Raw genomic sequence first — 15,891 nt, forward strand, 5'->3', positions numbered from 1 at the left:
AAAACAGGTCAACTTGCCTCCTTTGCATTAACTACTGCAAAATTAATAGATCCAGGGGCATGCTTAGATTTTTTACTCCTCTTGGGAATTCAGTTAAGATTAGGTAGTGGCCCTATGATGATGACTCATTTGATGTTTGCCTGCAAGTACTGGGGACCCCAAAGGCTTCCAGGGGGTAGAACTTTTTCCAGAATAAATTCACTGTTGTTTTTTTTTTGTTGTTGTTGTTTTTGCAAAAATATCAATACTCAGGTAAACAAATTTATTAAATCCACCAGCAGGTTACCTTCCAAAGTAGAAAAAAAAATTAAAGAGACATCAAAGACAAAAGGGGCCATTTGGAGAGTGCAACAGTGCAGAGAATACAAATAAAAGTTTTAACTTTTGTCAAATTTATATAACCTCAAGAAACAGACATGCTGGTACCAAACCAAGAGGGATCCACAAAGGTGGAGGGTCACATGAGCAGTGGACTCATCACCTCAGCAGCTTAAGGCAGGATATATGCAAGACCAATTCATCCAAGCCCCATTTGCCTATTGCTTCAAATTCCCTCTTTGCGACCTAAATTCATATTCATTAGTGCAACAGGTAAGAGCAGTTAATCACAACTGAGGACCAGAGCGAGAAGAAAAACACTTTTTCCAGAGGAAGTGTATATGTGTTGGGGGGAAAAAGGACAGCAGCTACTGAATGGCTTCCTTTGGCATTACCCAAGATTTGTGTTGAAAGTAGCAGGAAAAGCAGGTGGTAGAAGGAGGTTTCTGAGAGCAGGCTGGGTTTCCAAGAAGAGGACTAGGTAGAACACGATGCCCCTACACCTGAATCAGAAGCAGAATCTGAAGGGTTACTCAAAGCTATTTGGACCATCTTGGTTTCTGCAACTAGTGCTTAAGCATCAATCTGTCTTTCAAAGGGGAAGGGGAAGCTGATCCTCACCGACATGCAGTCACAGTCCAGGTTAAATGGGATCTATGCTATATTTTATAGCTTAGTGAGGGAATAATTCTGAGTGGGGGTAGTGGGAATCCCCTCTACACTTAGGAAAGATACTGGGAATAAGAGGAGGATCCATAAATGTCACATGTCCTCAAATGAGTCCTAATTAACATTTCAGTAACAGTCCTTTTAGCTGCTTAAACAAAATACTGCTGGAGTCCTCCAAGGAAGATCTTTGTCCACCAAGAAAGACCTTTGTCCGTTCAGGTATTCAAGTCATTAACCAAACATAATTGACACAAGAAAAATAGGAAACAACTGAAGGAAATAAATTCTAGAAGCAGCTACCTTTGGGCTTTGCTGCACTGAAGACCTCACGAAATACAGCAAACCAAACACTACAAAATATAGATGTTTTGGTTCATAAACTTTTCTAGAAGTCTCAGTATTGGCATGGTATATGAGGCCATCAAGTGAAATACCGGGTCCCAACACCCTGCAGTCTCCTGGCCTGAGGACTGAATTTTGGCACCAACCTTAGACAATCAGTACTGTTTCAGACCAATGCCCTGTGGCTTAATCCTTTCCTCTTTCACAAGAAGGCTAGTTGTATCCACCTTTTAGTGGAAGTTTACTGCTGAAAACACTGCCTTGTACATTTTCAATTGTATTTTCCTGGGCCTACAAGTTTGGGATTTGGATCTTCAGCCAGCTCTTTCCATTACCATAAGGGTATCTATGGGGTTGATGTAACTCTTGTGTGTACACATCTGGCAGGATGAGAGGAGAACTACTGAGGCAACCAGGAGCAGCACAGCAAAGTGCCATTAGAGGAGGTAAAGTTAAAAATGATACACTCAAATTTGGCAAGAATGGGGGGAAGTGATTCAATGAAGCAGTATTTCATCTCATATCAGCTGGCTAATAAATTGCTAAAGAAACATCTCACAGAGCCCTTTGCCCAAACGAAGCAAATTTCTAACACCTACTCTTAGTCACCCTCAAATGTTGCAGATCTTCAACATGGCATCCACATCCTGCCCCTCTCCATCTCACCCTGTTGACACAATGCTAAAATGAGGGGCAAGCATTTGGCTTCTTCCCCCAAATTATTGCTCACCTGCCATGTAGCAGCAAACCTATTTCTACACTGAGAGGAACAGGGGCTTTCCATTTCACAGAAATACAAACCCAACACACACTTCAGATGCTTTCCTCGTGGTCACAAAAGGGTCAAGCGCTGGCCCAGAGCTACTGTAGAAGCTTGACTTCCTTGCTGAGCATCAGGGACTCAAACCTGCAAGTCCCCTCCCTGACTGCTCCCTCTTCTGACTTCTCAACAAAGGGATCATTAAAATATAACCAAAAGTAATTTCTCAATGGCTCTTTCATGGGGAAAGGGGTAAGGAAGCCAAATAGTTAAAAAAAACACTGTCAAACCTAATGCACAAATGCAGGCTTATAGTCTGGGGAAAGCATCCAGCCACTTCTAAAGTCCTCAGGTTCTCGGATCTCTTGTGCTCTCTCCCACACACCCTACTGATCTACAGAAAAAATGTAACTTGGCCAGGTGAAGCCTGCCTCTCCTCCCTCATCCAAACTCTCCTAATCCAGGGTTGGCAAAAACAAGAGTTGCAAACTCTCTGGAAGAGAACGTTCTTTAAGAGAATCTGTACCGCAACTACAACTGAGCCCCCACAACTGGGGACCCTGGAGGCTCTTACACAAGGACTTTTGTGTCTTATTTAGCTACAACCAAAAGCGACACCTGGCCTAGGAGCCTTTTCAGCTTTCCAGCAGTGTTGTCAGAGTTTAATGGGGCTGATAGAAAAATCTCTTATCTGCTACTCTAGAAGGGGCAACTATCTGGTCTAGAAATTAAAAAAAAAGAAAAATGCCAAGTATGTTCAGTATCAATTGTAGAAAAACAGCCTAAACTCCTTAAATAAGCATCTCTGTAAATATGAGAGCCCAGAGCTACTACTAATAAAGGAACTCAAAGCATGCGATTCCTGTCCAGGTTAAGAAATATATACCTGGATGGGGTGGGAGACTGATTAGGGGAGAAAACTCCAAATGTTTAATAGACAAACTCTCATTACCTCAAATGTGTAAAGATTTTTATAAGTTTTTATTTAAAAGATTCCCTTTAATCTGTTCCAAAGTGTTGGAAGCCGAACTGTTACAAGCTCCTGCCATCCACCTTCCAATATAGCTTTTGAGGATATATATGTTAATGGAAAAATAACAAGAGGACCCTCTACTGAAACCAGATAGGACCACCGTTAGTTCCTCAGGCCCCAATGGCAGTATGGCCAAAGCTGGCCACATGGAGCAAGCAATGTGGGCAACAGGCCCCCATCCTGTAAGGAAGGTGTGGGCAAATTCATGTTCTCCTGTAGTAAAAATAGTCAGATTCAGATACGAAAGCCTCCATTATGATGTTCCCTGGCACTCTTCTTACTTACACTTTAAATATCGAAGGCAGCTCCCTCTTTTATGGCCAGTTTAGCAGGCAGAGAAACAAAGAAATATAGATACATATATGTGTATATATATATATTTTATATAGGTAAAATATATACATATTTAATATATGTATATATACATATTTGAGGGTAGAGGAAGGAGAAGAGGATCATGTAAACCTAAACAGTCATCACATTACCCCAAATGAGCCTGACATTAACAAAAAGATAATAAATAACTCCTAGGGGTTAAGTGACAACATGGGTGCAGCAAGAAGGGAAAGGGCACATTTATTAAATACACTTTGACATTTGTTTGGCAGAGTTCAGACCAGCCCCAGGCTTCTGCACATGCCAGACAAGTAAGCTAGCTGATGACACTCAGAAAGGGAAAAAAAAAAAAAAGATTCAAGCAGAGCTCCATACCACAGTTTTCCTTCAAGTCAGCTGGCCGGCAGGCACAGTCTTCCGACCACCAGGAACAGAAACTTTGGCTCCAAGACAAATGAAAAACAAAGTATTTCCACTTAAAACATGAAAATACAGAAACTTCATCAAAGAAAGAAAACTATCAAAGAAGTCAACTTCCAGCAAAACTGAGGTAGCACTGCTTTCTCTGCATTCAACGCTTAAGTGGTTCTCAGTACAATGTGTTCTAAAAAAAATGAAACTGCTCACTTGACTGACAGGTGCAGCATGTTGATGGATAAACTCAACATGAAATGCAATAGGTCAAAGAAGGAATGAGCAAGAAGTGAGGGAAATAGGGATTTTGGATAAATTAGCTTAAAAGGGGGTTGTCACCAGACTGCAAATGCTCTTGATTGGCCTTGGCTCTCCAAGAGCTCTCAATTGTCTGGAAATTAATGCAATGTGGTTAACAGTTAACACTGCTATCAAATCTGGGTAAATCTTTAAAAATAATAATTACAAACTAACTTCAACCATGTAAACAGCACTACACACAGTACAGACCTGCCCTGAAAAACAATATGCAAAACTGAGATCTGGCACTGTATCATTTTGTAATGTTAATTCAACCTAACAGTCCCATTCTCCCCACCCGGCTCTACACCCTCCCCCACCCCCAAAAAACCAAAAAAACCAAAAACCTAAATTTGTGCAAGAAATGGCAGGCTTATTCTATCTGAAGGCTTCAAAAAAAGAAGATACACAACATGTAGCCAGGTTCAAATATTTTGGGGGATTCCCCCCAAAAAAAAGAAATAACCAAAATAACCAAAAATGAAGAAAGTGCCTAAAACATGATACAGCATTTTAGAGCCCTTTCAGATACAAGGCAGAGAAAGGTGTAAAGTAGAAAATATCCGGATCTTCGGTAATTTCCAGAAAGGTCCAATTCCTCGTTTGGCTGCAGGGCAGCAGGCAGATCCTTGCTGCTGCTCCTGGAACAGAGCCATTAAGTCTGCTCCTCGGGACACAAGCCCTCGGGCCCTGAGCTGAGTGTGCCTCTCCCTTCTCCTTCTCGTTTCCTTCGTTCCATTTCCCACTCCACAAAGGTATCGAAGAGACTTGGCCAGGCCTCATCTTCACTGTAGTTGCTGAGGTCGGGGCCAATCACCTGAGTGAAGTTAAGGAACATGTTCCAAGTGTCCCGGGAGATGCCCTTGATCCCCGAGGGGTTCTCTGTTAAGAAGTTTAGCCATTGGTCCAACACAGGAGGATTGTTCTGGGTAAAGACTAGTTTCCACAGGGCAATGGCTATTTCCCGATGCAGTGACCGCTGCCCTTCTTCAGAGTCCAGGCCAAACTGAAATGTAAACCTGTAGAGATCCTTGAATTTATCCTCTTGTTTGGCTTCTATTAAGAGGCTAGGGAACCGTGCACAGATCCCGTCAATGCTGTCTGCACTTATTGCTTTGCAGCCATCAAAAAACTCCTTCCTATAATGGGAAGGAAAGGACATAATTAATTATGATAAAAGATATCATTAACAGAGAGGCAACAGACTATAATGACCAAAAGCAGCAAGGCTCTGAGGCCTAAGGATCGGGATTAGAATTCCAGCTCCTCCACTAAGCATTCCTATTTCCTCAGTGATCACACTGAGAACACAGCCTTCATAGGGTTTGGGGGAGGACTAAAGCTAACAGATGCTGACTGCTTCTAACTGTGCCTGGCACTGGGCGGCAACTGATAAAGGTTCATTCACTTATAATCCATTCATCTTCCCAAAGCTAACAGCAAGTCTCCTGCTCTCTGGCCTGTTGTTTCCTACCCTGCAATAGGGAAAAAGTCTCCTCCCAGACAGAGAGGCTTTCTGCTTCCTTTTTGATTCTCTAAGGGTTGTTTTATGAATATTTTTGTTGACAGCCAAGGAGACTCTTGAAACCAAGAATTCTGGATGAGCCTGGGCAACTCTGCCACTAGATCTTAAAGTTCTGGTATTAAAAACAACAACTGCATCTGTATTTTAAATACCTGTACGACATGGTCTCACACTGATCGTCTTCCCAGGGGCTGCTGGACTTGCTGAAGAGGTGAGGCATCTGAGGTGGAGAGAGCAACCTACCCACGAGGCCCTAAAAACTAGAAACTGTTCATCTAGGTCTTAAAGTTTGTTCTTACTCATGACCCTGTGCTCATCAAAGCATGCCCTGAGATGACCCTGCCTCACCCTCAACCTCCACATAGATGCATGACTGCGGTAATATCTACAGAACAAATGGCTCCATGGAGTCCCAGAGGGATAGCCCAGAGGTACTCACTGCATGGGCACTAAGTGCCCCGCAGCACATGATAGGCAGACAGTCAATACTGAGTGAGACGAGCAAAGGAGTGAAAGGAAAGAAAGGTTTAAGACAGCAGTGGGGCTGAGCAGCAGCCGGGCAATAGGACTTGCCCTGGATTATTTCTCATTTAACTTCAGGCAAAGATGGCTGGTGTCCAGGTTCTCACAAGCTGCCTGGTAATGCTATGATAGGCTTCCAACCTGACCTACAAAATAGGCAAAGTCTTTATCCTGCGAGAACAAATGTGAAGTACACTTCAGATACAGGAAGCGTTATCAAAATACAAATGCTTGAGCCCTACCCTGAGATTACTTTCAATGAGTCTGCTGTGGTGCCAGGGATGCATTTTTCAACCAATAGGAAAGTCTCAGGGGGTTCTCTGGATTAGAACCACAACTTAAGTCAGAGCATTTAAGCTTCAGAGAATTTTGTCAGCAAAAGTAAAATAAATAAATAAAACTTACCCCAAACCCTGTGAAGTCAACTGTTCTATCCTAGCTGGCACCACTGCCCAAGGGTGCTCTCTCCTCCTCTGTTCACCTGCTGACCTGAACTGTTGGGGACTTACCTGGTAAATTTGCACATGGTAGCAGCCTGGAACTTCCAAGCCAAGAGCAGCACTCGAAATTCTGTGGGGTCGACACACAGGTCATTGCAAAAGCGCTCCATGCCTTCCTCCAAAATTGCATCCTCCCGCTCATCCTTGTAGCGCCTGAACAGTTCTTCCAGTCTCTGCAAGGAAGACTCCTCAGCATTGGACTTGGACTCCCTCCCAGCATCTCCGGAGGATGTTGGCAGCTGGCAGGCTTCAGTGGCAGCTTCGGCTTTCTTGGTCCCATTGACGAGGATGTCCCCACCTGGCTTACCACAGGGTGGCACCTGTTCCTCACGGTGGCTTGCCCCTCGCCTGCTGTGTGACTTGCTGCTGGGGTCCCGGTCTCCATTCTTGCTGCCCAAGGTTGATGAGGGATTCTTGCACTTGGTGACACACTGGCCCATGGTGGTGGTGGCCTGGCCTCTAGAGTGGCCCCCTCTGGATTGGATGCCCTCGCTGCCACTGGCCCATGTACCTCAACATGCCATCAGCCAGAGGAGCCAGCCAACCTGGAAAGAAATGAAAAAGTGGTCACCTCTCAATAGAGGAGTGGGGTATGGACACTAACCCCCAGGAACCACTCCATACAGTGACCACTCCATTTCACTGAACCTGAGTTCATCATCACCTCCCTCATAAACCAGCTCTATAAGTCCCCCTGGAAATTCAGGGGCTAGGGTACACATGAAGAACCAGTAAAGGAAATTCCTAGAATTCTTTAAGTTACAAAAGGCTGTTTCATGTGCAGAACCCATCAGAGACTACAGTTGTGACAGGAATGTTCCAGAGGAAATTTGTCTTGCCAACTAGCCATCACATAACAAAGTTATCTGGACTTGGGTTAAGCCGGAAGGTTCATCTCTGGTTCTTAATTTCAATACCCTCAGATTTTCTTTTTAAGAAAGATGAATAAGGAGAAGGGGTGACCATGTCCAAGGTACCTATACAGTCTTATTATGGCCTAAAGAGATTTGCAGCATCAAGACTATGAACAGGGGCCTAGACAAACAGCAAAGTGAAATTTGCTCTCTCCAGACTCTTTCTTGTGCCTGCCCCTCCAGCAGGCGTAATATCCTTTCTCTACCCTGCTCCACTCCCCCACCCACAGAAGTCATCCACCAGCCTGTACACCAAGCAGTTTCCCAAGGAGTAGCTTCTTTTTCACCTCTTTTGGGTCTGCAGCAAGGCTATACAAAAAATGCAAGCCCAGCTCACAATAAATGTGACCATCCTAGAAGACTGTCAGGTCATCTTCCAAAGCAGTATGGCTCCACTTAAAAAAAAAAAAAAAAAGCCTGGGCTGGGGTTGTGGCTCAGTGATAGCAGACTTGCCTAGCATGTGTGAGGCACTGAGTTCGATTCTCAGCACCACATATAAAGAAATAAAATAAAGGTTCATCGACAAAAATAATATTAAAAAAAAAAAAAGGCTGATTCACCCTGCACAATCTCTAAATGGTAGGATAACTAACCACTGGAAGAAAAAGAAAAGTCTGCAATGATACATACCAGACTCATCATGGTGGTTTATTAATTGCTTATTGTAATTAATAACTATTAAATGAATTGCCAGAAATGTCTGAGCCAAAGGGAAGGTGATTTCTAAGACTACATTATCCATTCAGGCCTCATCCTTACCTTCAATTAGTTTGCTAGAAAATCCATTTATAATTTACAACTTTCAAAATTTTGCCAGTTGCAGCCACTGAAATTACACTGTTAATAGAAATGTGGATCAGGAGCCAGAAGTACGGAAAGCAGACACCAGACAAAATCAATGTCAGTCCCAGATGGGCCTCCTCAGTTCTAGTGAGCTTTCATGGGCCTCCCTGATATAAATTCAAAGCTCCTGAAAGCCTGGCAGTGGGGCACAGGGCAGTTTTTATGAAAGGCTGAAACTTTAAACTTTACCTTGACTTGACTTCCTCCAAATAGTGTCAGGATAAAATGGGAGTTGTCTTCAAGAGGAAATTCTAAAGGTAAGCTCTGAATGTGCAAGCTTAAAATGAAGTCAGAATCATTCCTGTAGTTACTGGAGACTCATCATATCAGGGAGTGTCCCATTCTCCACCCTCAAAGAGAATAAATGACAAAAAAGACATGTCCACACATGTCCTCAACAGATCTGAAGTTTCAATTCAGCTTCCCAAACACACTGAACCCCTTTTTAGGGCTTTTGTTGTGAAAACGACAGACCCAGGTAAGGTTTTTTAAAAAAGTCTTTTCACACTTTTAGAGTATAACTAGTAATCCATAAGCACGGCCTATTCAAATTTTCAAAAGGCAAGGGGTTCATTCTTGGAAGACCATCATACCAGAAAAGCAACTGTTCAAGTAGAATTATCTCCAAACAAGAAGGACTGTACCATGTGGAGGGTCTGGTCTCCAGATTTGTGTTTCTAAAGACTGGAGCGCTGAAAGAAACAAAAGGCCCAAACTTACACAAACCCCACATGCTCACAGACTGGCAACTCTGATTCCCAGGCAGGATGACTCACTCACCAGGGTTTACTGCTCAGCTCCTGCTGCTGAGGGAGGCCAGGGCACCGGGTGAGATAAGAGGATTTCTTGGCCTCCACTGACCCACCCTACCCCAGGCCACTCACCCCACCCACATGGGCAGACGCTTCACACTGCTGCTTCCTCCACAGTCTGGCACCAAGGTGTCCAGGTAAGCACCAAACGGACGGGGCTCCCAAAGAGCCCTAAGTCTCATTCACCCCATCAGCTTTCAATGTAAGAGCATCCTAGACGACCTGACACAGTGGAACCAGCTGAAATCTGAAGGCTTTTAACATGCCCAGCAGATGAGAAAAGGAGGGGAAATCAATGTCGACAGATGATCAACCGGTCAATGTCAGAAGGTCAGATCCTTCTTCCATTCTGGCTCCTTTCTTTGAAAGGCCCCCATTCCAGTTGCCTGTCGAGGCGCATGGTGGTCTCAAGTCAGAAGAAAATATTTTCAGGTCTGATGGTGAATATGGCTTCCTAATTACTCTGATTACTGCCCAGTGGACTCCCTTCTTCAGTGTCTACCCCTTCCCTGGGAAAATACTTCTGCTCACAGAACTTTCCGCAGGCCCAATCACAGTGCTCAGTCCTGCATCTCAGGCGGGCAAGCCTTTTAAAGTTAAAGGTCTCCCTGGATTCACTAACTGTTGACTAATAGCTAATAATAGCAATTATCGATTATTGAGCACTTGATTTGGTGCCAGGCACTATGCTAAGCACTTTAACTCACATACCTCACCACAATCCCCTTTAAAGACAGGAACACTGAGGCACAGAGTAAATTACTTGAGATCCCATACCAAACAGAACCTGGTAAGTCTGGTCCAAGAAACCATGACCTATACCCCCGAGCTATACTGCTGCACCTACCTCCAGGGGAGGAACACCTGGGGTTGGGCCCAGAGTTCATGAGTGACACCACAGCAACCCCAAAACAGCAAATCCTCAACTATCCAGCCACTGGAAGGAAACAATACATGGTTCTGTGCCTAGTGCTCAATAAGGATATCCTCCCCCAGGCCAGGCCAGCCCTGCCACCATGATCCTGGTAGGCAGGGTGCCCATGGGCTCAGCCCCACCAGAGGTGGGGACTAGAATTAGTCCAGCTGTCCTAATCCTGGGATGTTTCAGTCCACCAGCATGGTTAAAGCTCCAGCTTAGAGCTTTAACCAAAGCCCAGTTCTGCTACTGGTTAATTATTTAACCCTGATGGAAACCTGAATTTCTTAGATCTGCCTTATAGAGCTGTTGTAGGGTTCAGTGAAGAAATGCAGACTGAGTATGTGGCACTTTTCCTGATACGGTACCTGTTAAAAGATGCTGAGCAAAGGTTAGTCTGGTTAGCCTTTTGGAAGGCTCAGCTTGTCCCATCTGAACAATGGGCTCCAGGCCTCAGTTTCCCTAGGTTCAGCTAAGATTCCCATACCACCTTGAGTCATTAGCTTGGGTCTTGCTCAGAAACAGTCTCCCTATGTACAACCATAATGCATCTGCACCCACCTTAGCACCAACTCTACTCAAAGGCACCACTGCCCCAAAACACCAGGGGATCAGGCTCTCCACAGGACAGATTTCCTAGTAATTGAGCCTGAATAAAATCCAAGGTGAATCCTCGCTGTGCCTAATGAACACTTTATTAAATCGATGATCACACCCTGTCCCTTACCTGAAGCAGGCTTTCAGCCAGTTCTAGATGCCTTTCCCTTCCCACCTAGTTCAGCTCTGTAGGTTTACAGGACAGAGTGTCCAGTTTTCTACTCAGTTAGATCATTCAGTGGAACTGCCTCCCCAGCTGGTCCTCCTCCTGACCTTTGCAACTCTACAGGAGCAGCCTGAGCACAATCCAGGCACCCAAGCGCCAACATTCCAAAAACAACCGCATTATTATTAAGAAATTCCCTTTATATGTTAGTCTTTTAGTAGCTATATTTAAATGTATTTCTATGAAGTAATCACCCTCAATTACAGGAAAATAAATGGAGGCATACTGAGGTCAAGGAGACTATCTAGCAAGGGAGAAAAGAGGAACACAGTAATTAGGAGGCTGAGCAAACCTAGATTTCAATCATGGGGAATGTACCAATTAACTGTCAGCAGCTCATCCTTTTGTACATCCAAGGATTGTGGGTAGAGTACTTGAGATAATCCATGTAAAATGCTCTTTTAGAATCAGGCCTCCCTTATGCTAGGAACAGTATTCTACTCAGTGGCAAGTCCAGAGCTGCCATAGCCATTCAGGTATGTTCTCAAAGTAAGTGACTCTGGCTGGGTGCAGCGGTGCATACCTGTAATCCCAGTGACTCAGGAGGCTGAGGTAGGAGGATCGTAGGTTCAAAGCCAGCCTCAGCAAAAGCCAGAGGCTAAGCCATTCAGTGCAACCCTGTGTCTAAATAAAAGGCAAAATAAGTGGGGATGTGGCTCAGTGGTCAAGTGCCTATAAGTTCAATCCCCCGTACCCCCCAAAATTTAGTGGGACTGCCTTCTGCCTCGGCTAAGTGGCATCAAAGGGTTAAATGGAGCCAAGACAAGTAGCAACGCAGAGGAAGAAAAAAAACCCACAAAAAACCAAAAATATATGCACACAAACCAGGAAAACCTACTTCTAAACAGTTTTATCTGAAACACCAATGTCAGTAAATCTGCTGTGCTTAGCTTAGACTGGACCAAGATCAGCCTCCAGCTTTTCTCAATCTCAACTCCAGCTGCTTCTGCCTCCTGCCCTTGCATCAAACAGCCTCCAGACTCCCTCCTCCTCTGTGCCAGCCCTGGCTGCTGTTCCTGGGAATAGGCTTGTCTGGCAGCCTGGCCCCAGGCCTACAGCAGGCACTGCTGGGCCCAAAGGGCAATCCCAGAGGCTGAGGTCCCCATGGATGGCTCTAGCTCCAAGAAAAGGTAAGGAAGCTGCTCCTGTCTCTCACACAGCTCCATGAAGTGACAGCCAGCTGTCTGTCTTCTAGGTGATTACTCTCAACTGCTGTGACAGACTGCTTCTTAAGAAACAGAATCACCCTGAACTAACCCCACTAGGACCTGGAATAAATGGCAATAGGAAAAGGAAAGAGATGTGGGAACTACTATTATGGAAAGAAAAATAGAGAGGGACCCAGCATTCGCAGAGCCTGAGGCTGCATGCTTCATAGCCGTATCACCTTCAAACCTCACAACAAGCCTAAAATAGGTTGTTCTGTCTTTTATAGATTAGGAAACTGAGGTTTCTTAACCTCTGGCAGTGGGACCTGGGCAGGGGAGCAGTCTGTTCCCATGGGAATGTTTCACAAAGAAGGTAGGTCTTGATCATAGCATGAAACAGGAAGAGAGTGGGCAAATATGGTCGGTCCACGTTAACAACATACTATCAATATTTTTAAATCATTATACTTAGGAGTAGATTATCATGAATTGTCATGTTTAATTCATTTGATAGTGGGAGGAAGTGAACAGAGTTTAAGGGAGTGGGCCTGAGGTCACAGAGCCATCCTATGAAGGAAAAAGGATTCAAATCCAGGACTCCAGACTCTGCTCTCCACCACTAGCCTCACTACTGTTCCTGCTGTGATGTGTGCCAGGATACACCCCTCCCGCAAGGAGACAATGGTGCCCCTAGAAGAAAACATACTTATCATCAACCTAAGTGTGTTCCAGGAGGACTGAGTAAATCTGCTCAAACTCCAGGGAGGCCTTTGGTTCTTGTCTGAAGTCTTCCTAAGCCATGTGTGTCCCTGAGGTAGTCACTTAAATTCTCTGAGTTTCTGTGACCTCAACATTAAACAGGGGGTCTGGATTAGTGTTCTGGGACTTCCTTCACATTTCTGACATCCAACAAGCTGAAGTTCTAAATGTACAATGCTTCAGGGTACTACTTTGCATCCTAGTGAATGGTTCTCATGCTTCTTCCTGTCCATGCCTATCAGAGCTAAGCCCCAAAGAGAGAGAGCGTAAGGCTACTCCCATGTGGACAAGGAGTATGGATAACTTGGTTCTGCTGCCTTTCTTTTCCTTAACCATTTCAGTTTGATCTCTGCAGGGTCAGCAATGGGCTCTGACATATGGCAAACAGACCAGAGCAAGCTGGCTTGTTGCTGCAGCTGGTTGGGTCAGGAAGCCTGCTCTGAGGAATGCTGTGTTGGCTGCGGATGGGGAGCCTGTCACCCAAGGAACAGCTTTCCAAAATGAGGAGCTAAAAAACAGGAGGCAACTGCTGGCACACAAAAAAAGAGTCTGCCAAGCACTTGAGATCTACTCTAAGACTTCCTCGACAGAAGGGACCAATCCGATCCACTTCTCTCTGTTCCCATCTAGAGTCTATTCAGTAATAAGAAGCCACTGACAGATGCTGGTGTTCCCACATATTAGCGATAAGAAACCCATCTTTTCAACTTTTATCTAAATAGTTTGTAGCATTAGCTGGATGTATCTTATTCCTCACTGTATATGCCAGATACCCAAAGGCCAGAAGAAGTAAATATGTGAATTCCTCAGCTTTTCTACGCTGCCAAGGGCTGAAGCAGCTGTACTGGCAGAAGCCATCCTCCAGGGAGTCTCAAGGCAAGAACACAAGAGCCCTTGATTCTACCTGGCAGCCCCAAATTCTGAATGACCCGAGAAAAAAGATGGAAAGAGGGTGGTGTCCATTTGTAAACTCTTTCCTAGAATAACAAAAATACCAAAGAGGAAAAATCAAGCGCCTGCTATAAATGCAGAGTCGCTATTGTCACTTGGAACACAGGACATAAAAGATCACCTTTGGAGATTAGGTCTCACTGAGAGCTACTTGGGAGGGAAAGCTGCTCCTTCTGCCAAAGCAAACAAGACCTGTCTGCTTCTATTTTCACGCTTTTAAAAGACTTTTTGTCCTAAAATGTCCTACAGCAGCAACCCAAGGCAGCAGATCCAGTTAGGAACACATGATGTTCTACATAGCCAACTCAAAAATGCAAAAGGAAAGAGGGATGATGGGAGAGATGAAAGAGAAAACATTTTTAAAAGAAAATAAACCAACTGGTTACATTTCTATAAGATAATCCTGGGTCACATGACTAAGATCAGCTTGTTTAGCAAAGCAATTTCTTTTCAAAGTGCTGTCATTGTTCTTTACCTGCACATTTTGAAAACAATCATGCGCCACATAAACAATGCTGGAGCACGCATACAACAGTGGTCCTACACTATTATAACGGAGTTGAAAAACTGCTCTTGCCTCCTGACATGGAAACCATCCTAGCCATCCTGCTGTGGTCATGATGCAACTTATTACTCACATTTTCGTGTTGATGCTGGTGTAACAACCCTACTGTGGTGCCAGACATCTAAGAGTACCACACACACAATTATACATAGGTACACAATACTCAGCAATAATAAACTGGTATGTGACGGGCTTATGGATTTACTATGCTTTTTATCTTTAGAGCGTACTCCTACATATAAAAGTTTCCTGTAAAACAAAATGTGGTGTGACGCCAACAGCAGCCTCATACATCTTGTGTTTACTGTCTCTTGATTGCATCAGAGGCTATACAGAGTGACTGACTTTTATCATCAAGATGTTAAGTACATTCTATGGTGTTTGCTCAATAGCAAAATCTCCTAATGACATATTTCTTAGAACACAACCCCCTCATTAAGCAACACATGACTGTACACTACTGAGAATATATATCCAGTTGAGGCCTGAGGTCTGAAGCCAGCGTGGACTGGCTAAACCAAATGTCTGCCAAACACCATCAAGCCAACACACATACACTACTATAAAAATTTCCAAACACCGAACAACAAATCATTTTTGGTCTCTGGTTTAATAACTGAGGTATTTACAAGAGCTACATCCCACATGACTCAAAATAATCAAAAAGGGGCCAGAGCATTTCACTGACCCACAGTGAAATAATTTTTGCTGTCACTATTTTTCTGGACAGGTCTGACTGCCCACTTATGTGGGAAAGGGGGCAGGTATCATTAAAAAGTATGGGATTTCTATGTTGGCTACTCTTTTTGTTTCTGAGCCAGTTTTCCCAGTGACTTTCCCTGTTTAAAAACCAGAGGACAGTCTTGGTTTGGTTTGTGCTCCATGGTACTATAATAAAACTAGCATGCCTGCTACACTCATCTCTGGGTATAAGCTTGCAACTTGTCTCCTTCTGTAGGATGGTGGCTCATTAGATCCCACTGAAGGTGTAGGCACCAATTCTCTGCTTCCAGGTAGCATATGGCTATCAGCTACCCTGGAGGCTCACCTGACCATACACAATTTGCCCTCAAACATCCAATTACCATACTTCTGTTCACTTTTCAGTCACCTTCTGAGAAGTTCAAGAGTCAGTAACTAACTGAAAAATACTTAATTGGAGTCGATTTTTGCATCTCAATAAAAGGCAAGAAAGGAAAATGAAATGAGTCAAAAGATGAGGAAGGAACCTGACACAAAGATGATAAATGACTGCCCTCCAAATGTCTTAAAGGGGCACCTGAATGACCACAAATGAACAGATGTGGTTTCTAGAGCTACACAGCCTCTAAGTAGGCCTCAAGTTCATCACATGGTAACTAATCAATGTCTTTTAATGTTTGCTAATTATTTACAAAAAAAAAAAAAAAACAAACTAAATCCATTAGGATTACATTTATC

At 44.0% G+C, this 15,891-nt stretch overlaps 1 protein-coding gene across 1 annotated transcript in view; it reads right to left on the reverse strand.

Moving 5' to 3' along the window:
• Positions 1–248: 248 nt before the first annotated feature.
• The window catches only part of Dcun1d3 (defective in cullin neddylation 1 domain containing 3), a 37,046-nt gene continuing 21,403 nt past the window's right edge, over positions 249–15,891 (reverse strand). The window contains exons 3-5 of the mRNA XM_071605510.1: positions 8,667–8,827; positions 6,729–7,264; positions 249–5,311 (exon numbers count right to left, since the gene is read on the reverse strand). Of these exons, the coding sequence (XP_071461611.1) occupies positions 4,828–5,311; positions 6,729–7,159 (915 nt within the window). The 5' untranslated portion in view covers positions 7,160–7,264; positions 8,667–8,827 and the 3' untranslated portion in view covers positions 249–4,827. The remainder of the gene's footprint in view (positions 5,312–6,728; positions 7,265–8,666; positions 8,828–15,891) is intronic.

Source organism: Marmota flaviventris, chromosome 19, assembly GCF_047511675.1.
Source record: "Marmota flaviventris isolate mMarFla1 chromosome 19, mMarFla1.hap1, whole genome shotgun sequence".
Lineage (NCBI taxonomy): Eukaryota > Metazoa > Chordata > Mammalia > Rodentia > Sciuridae > Marmota > Marmota flaviventris.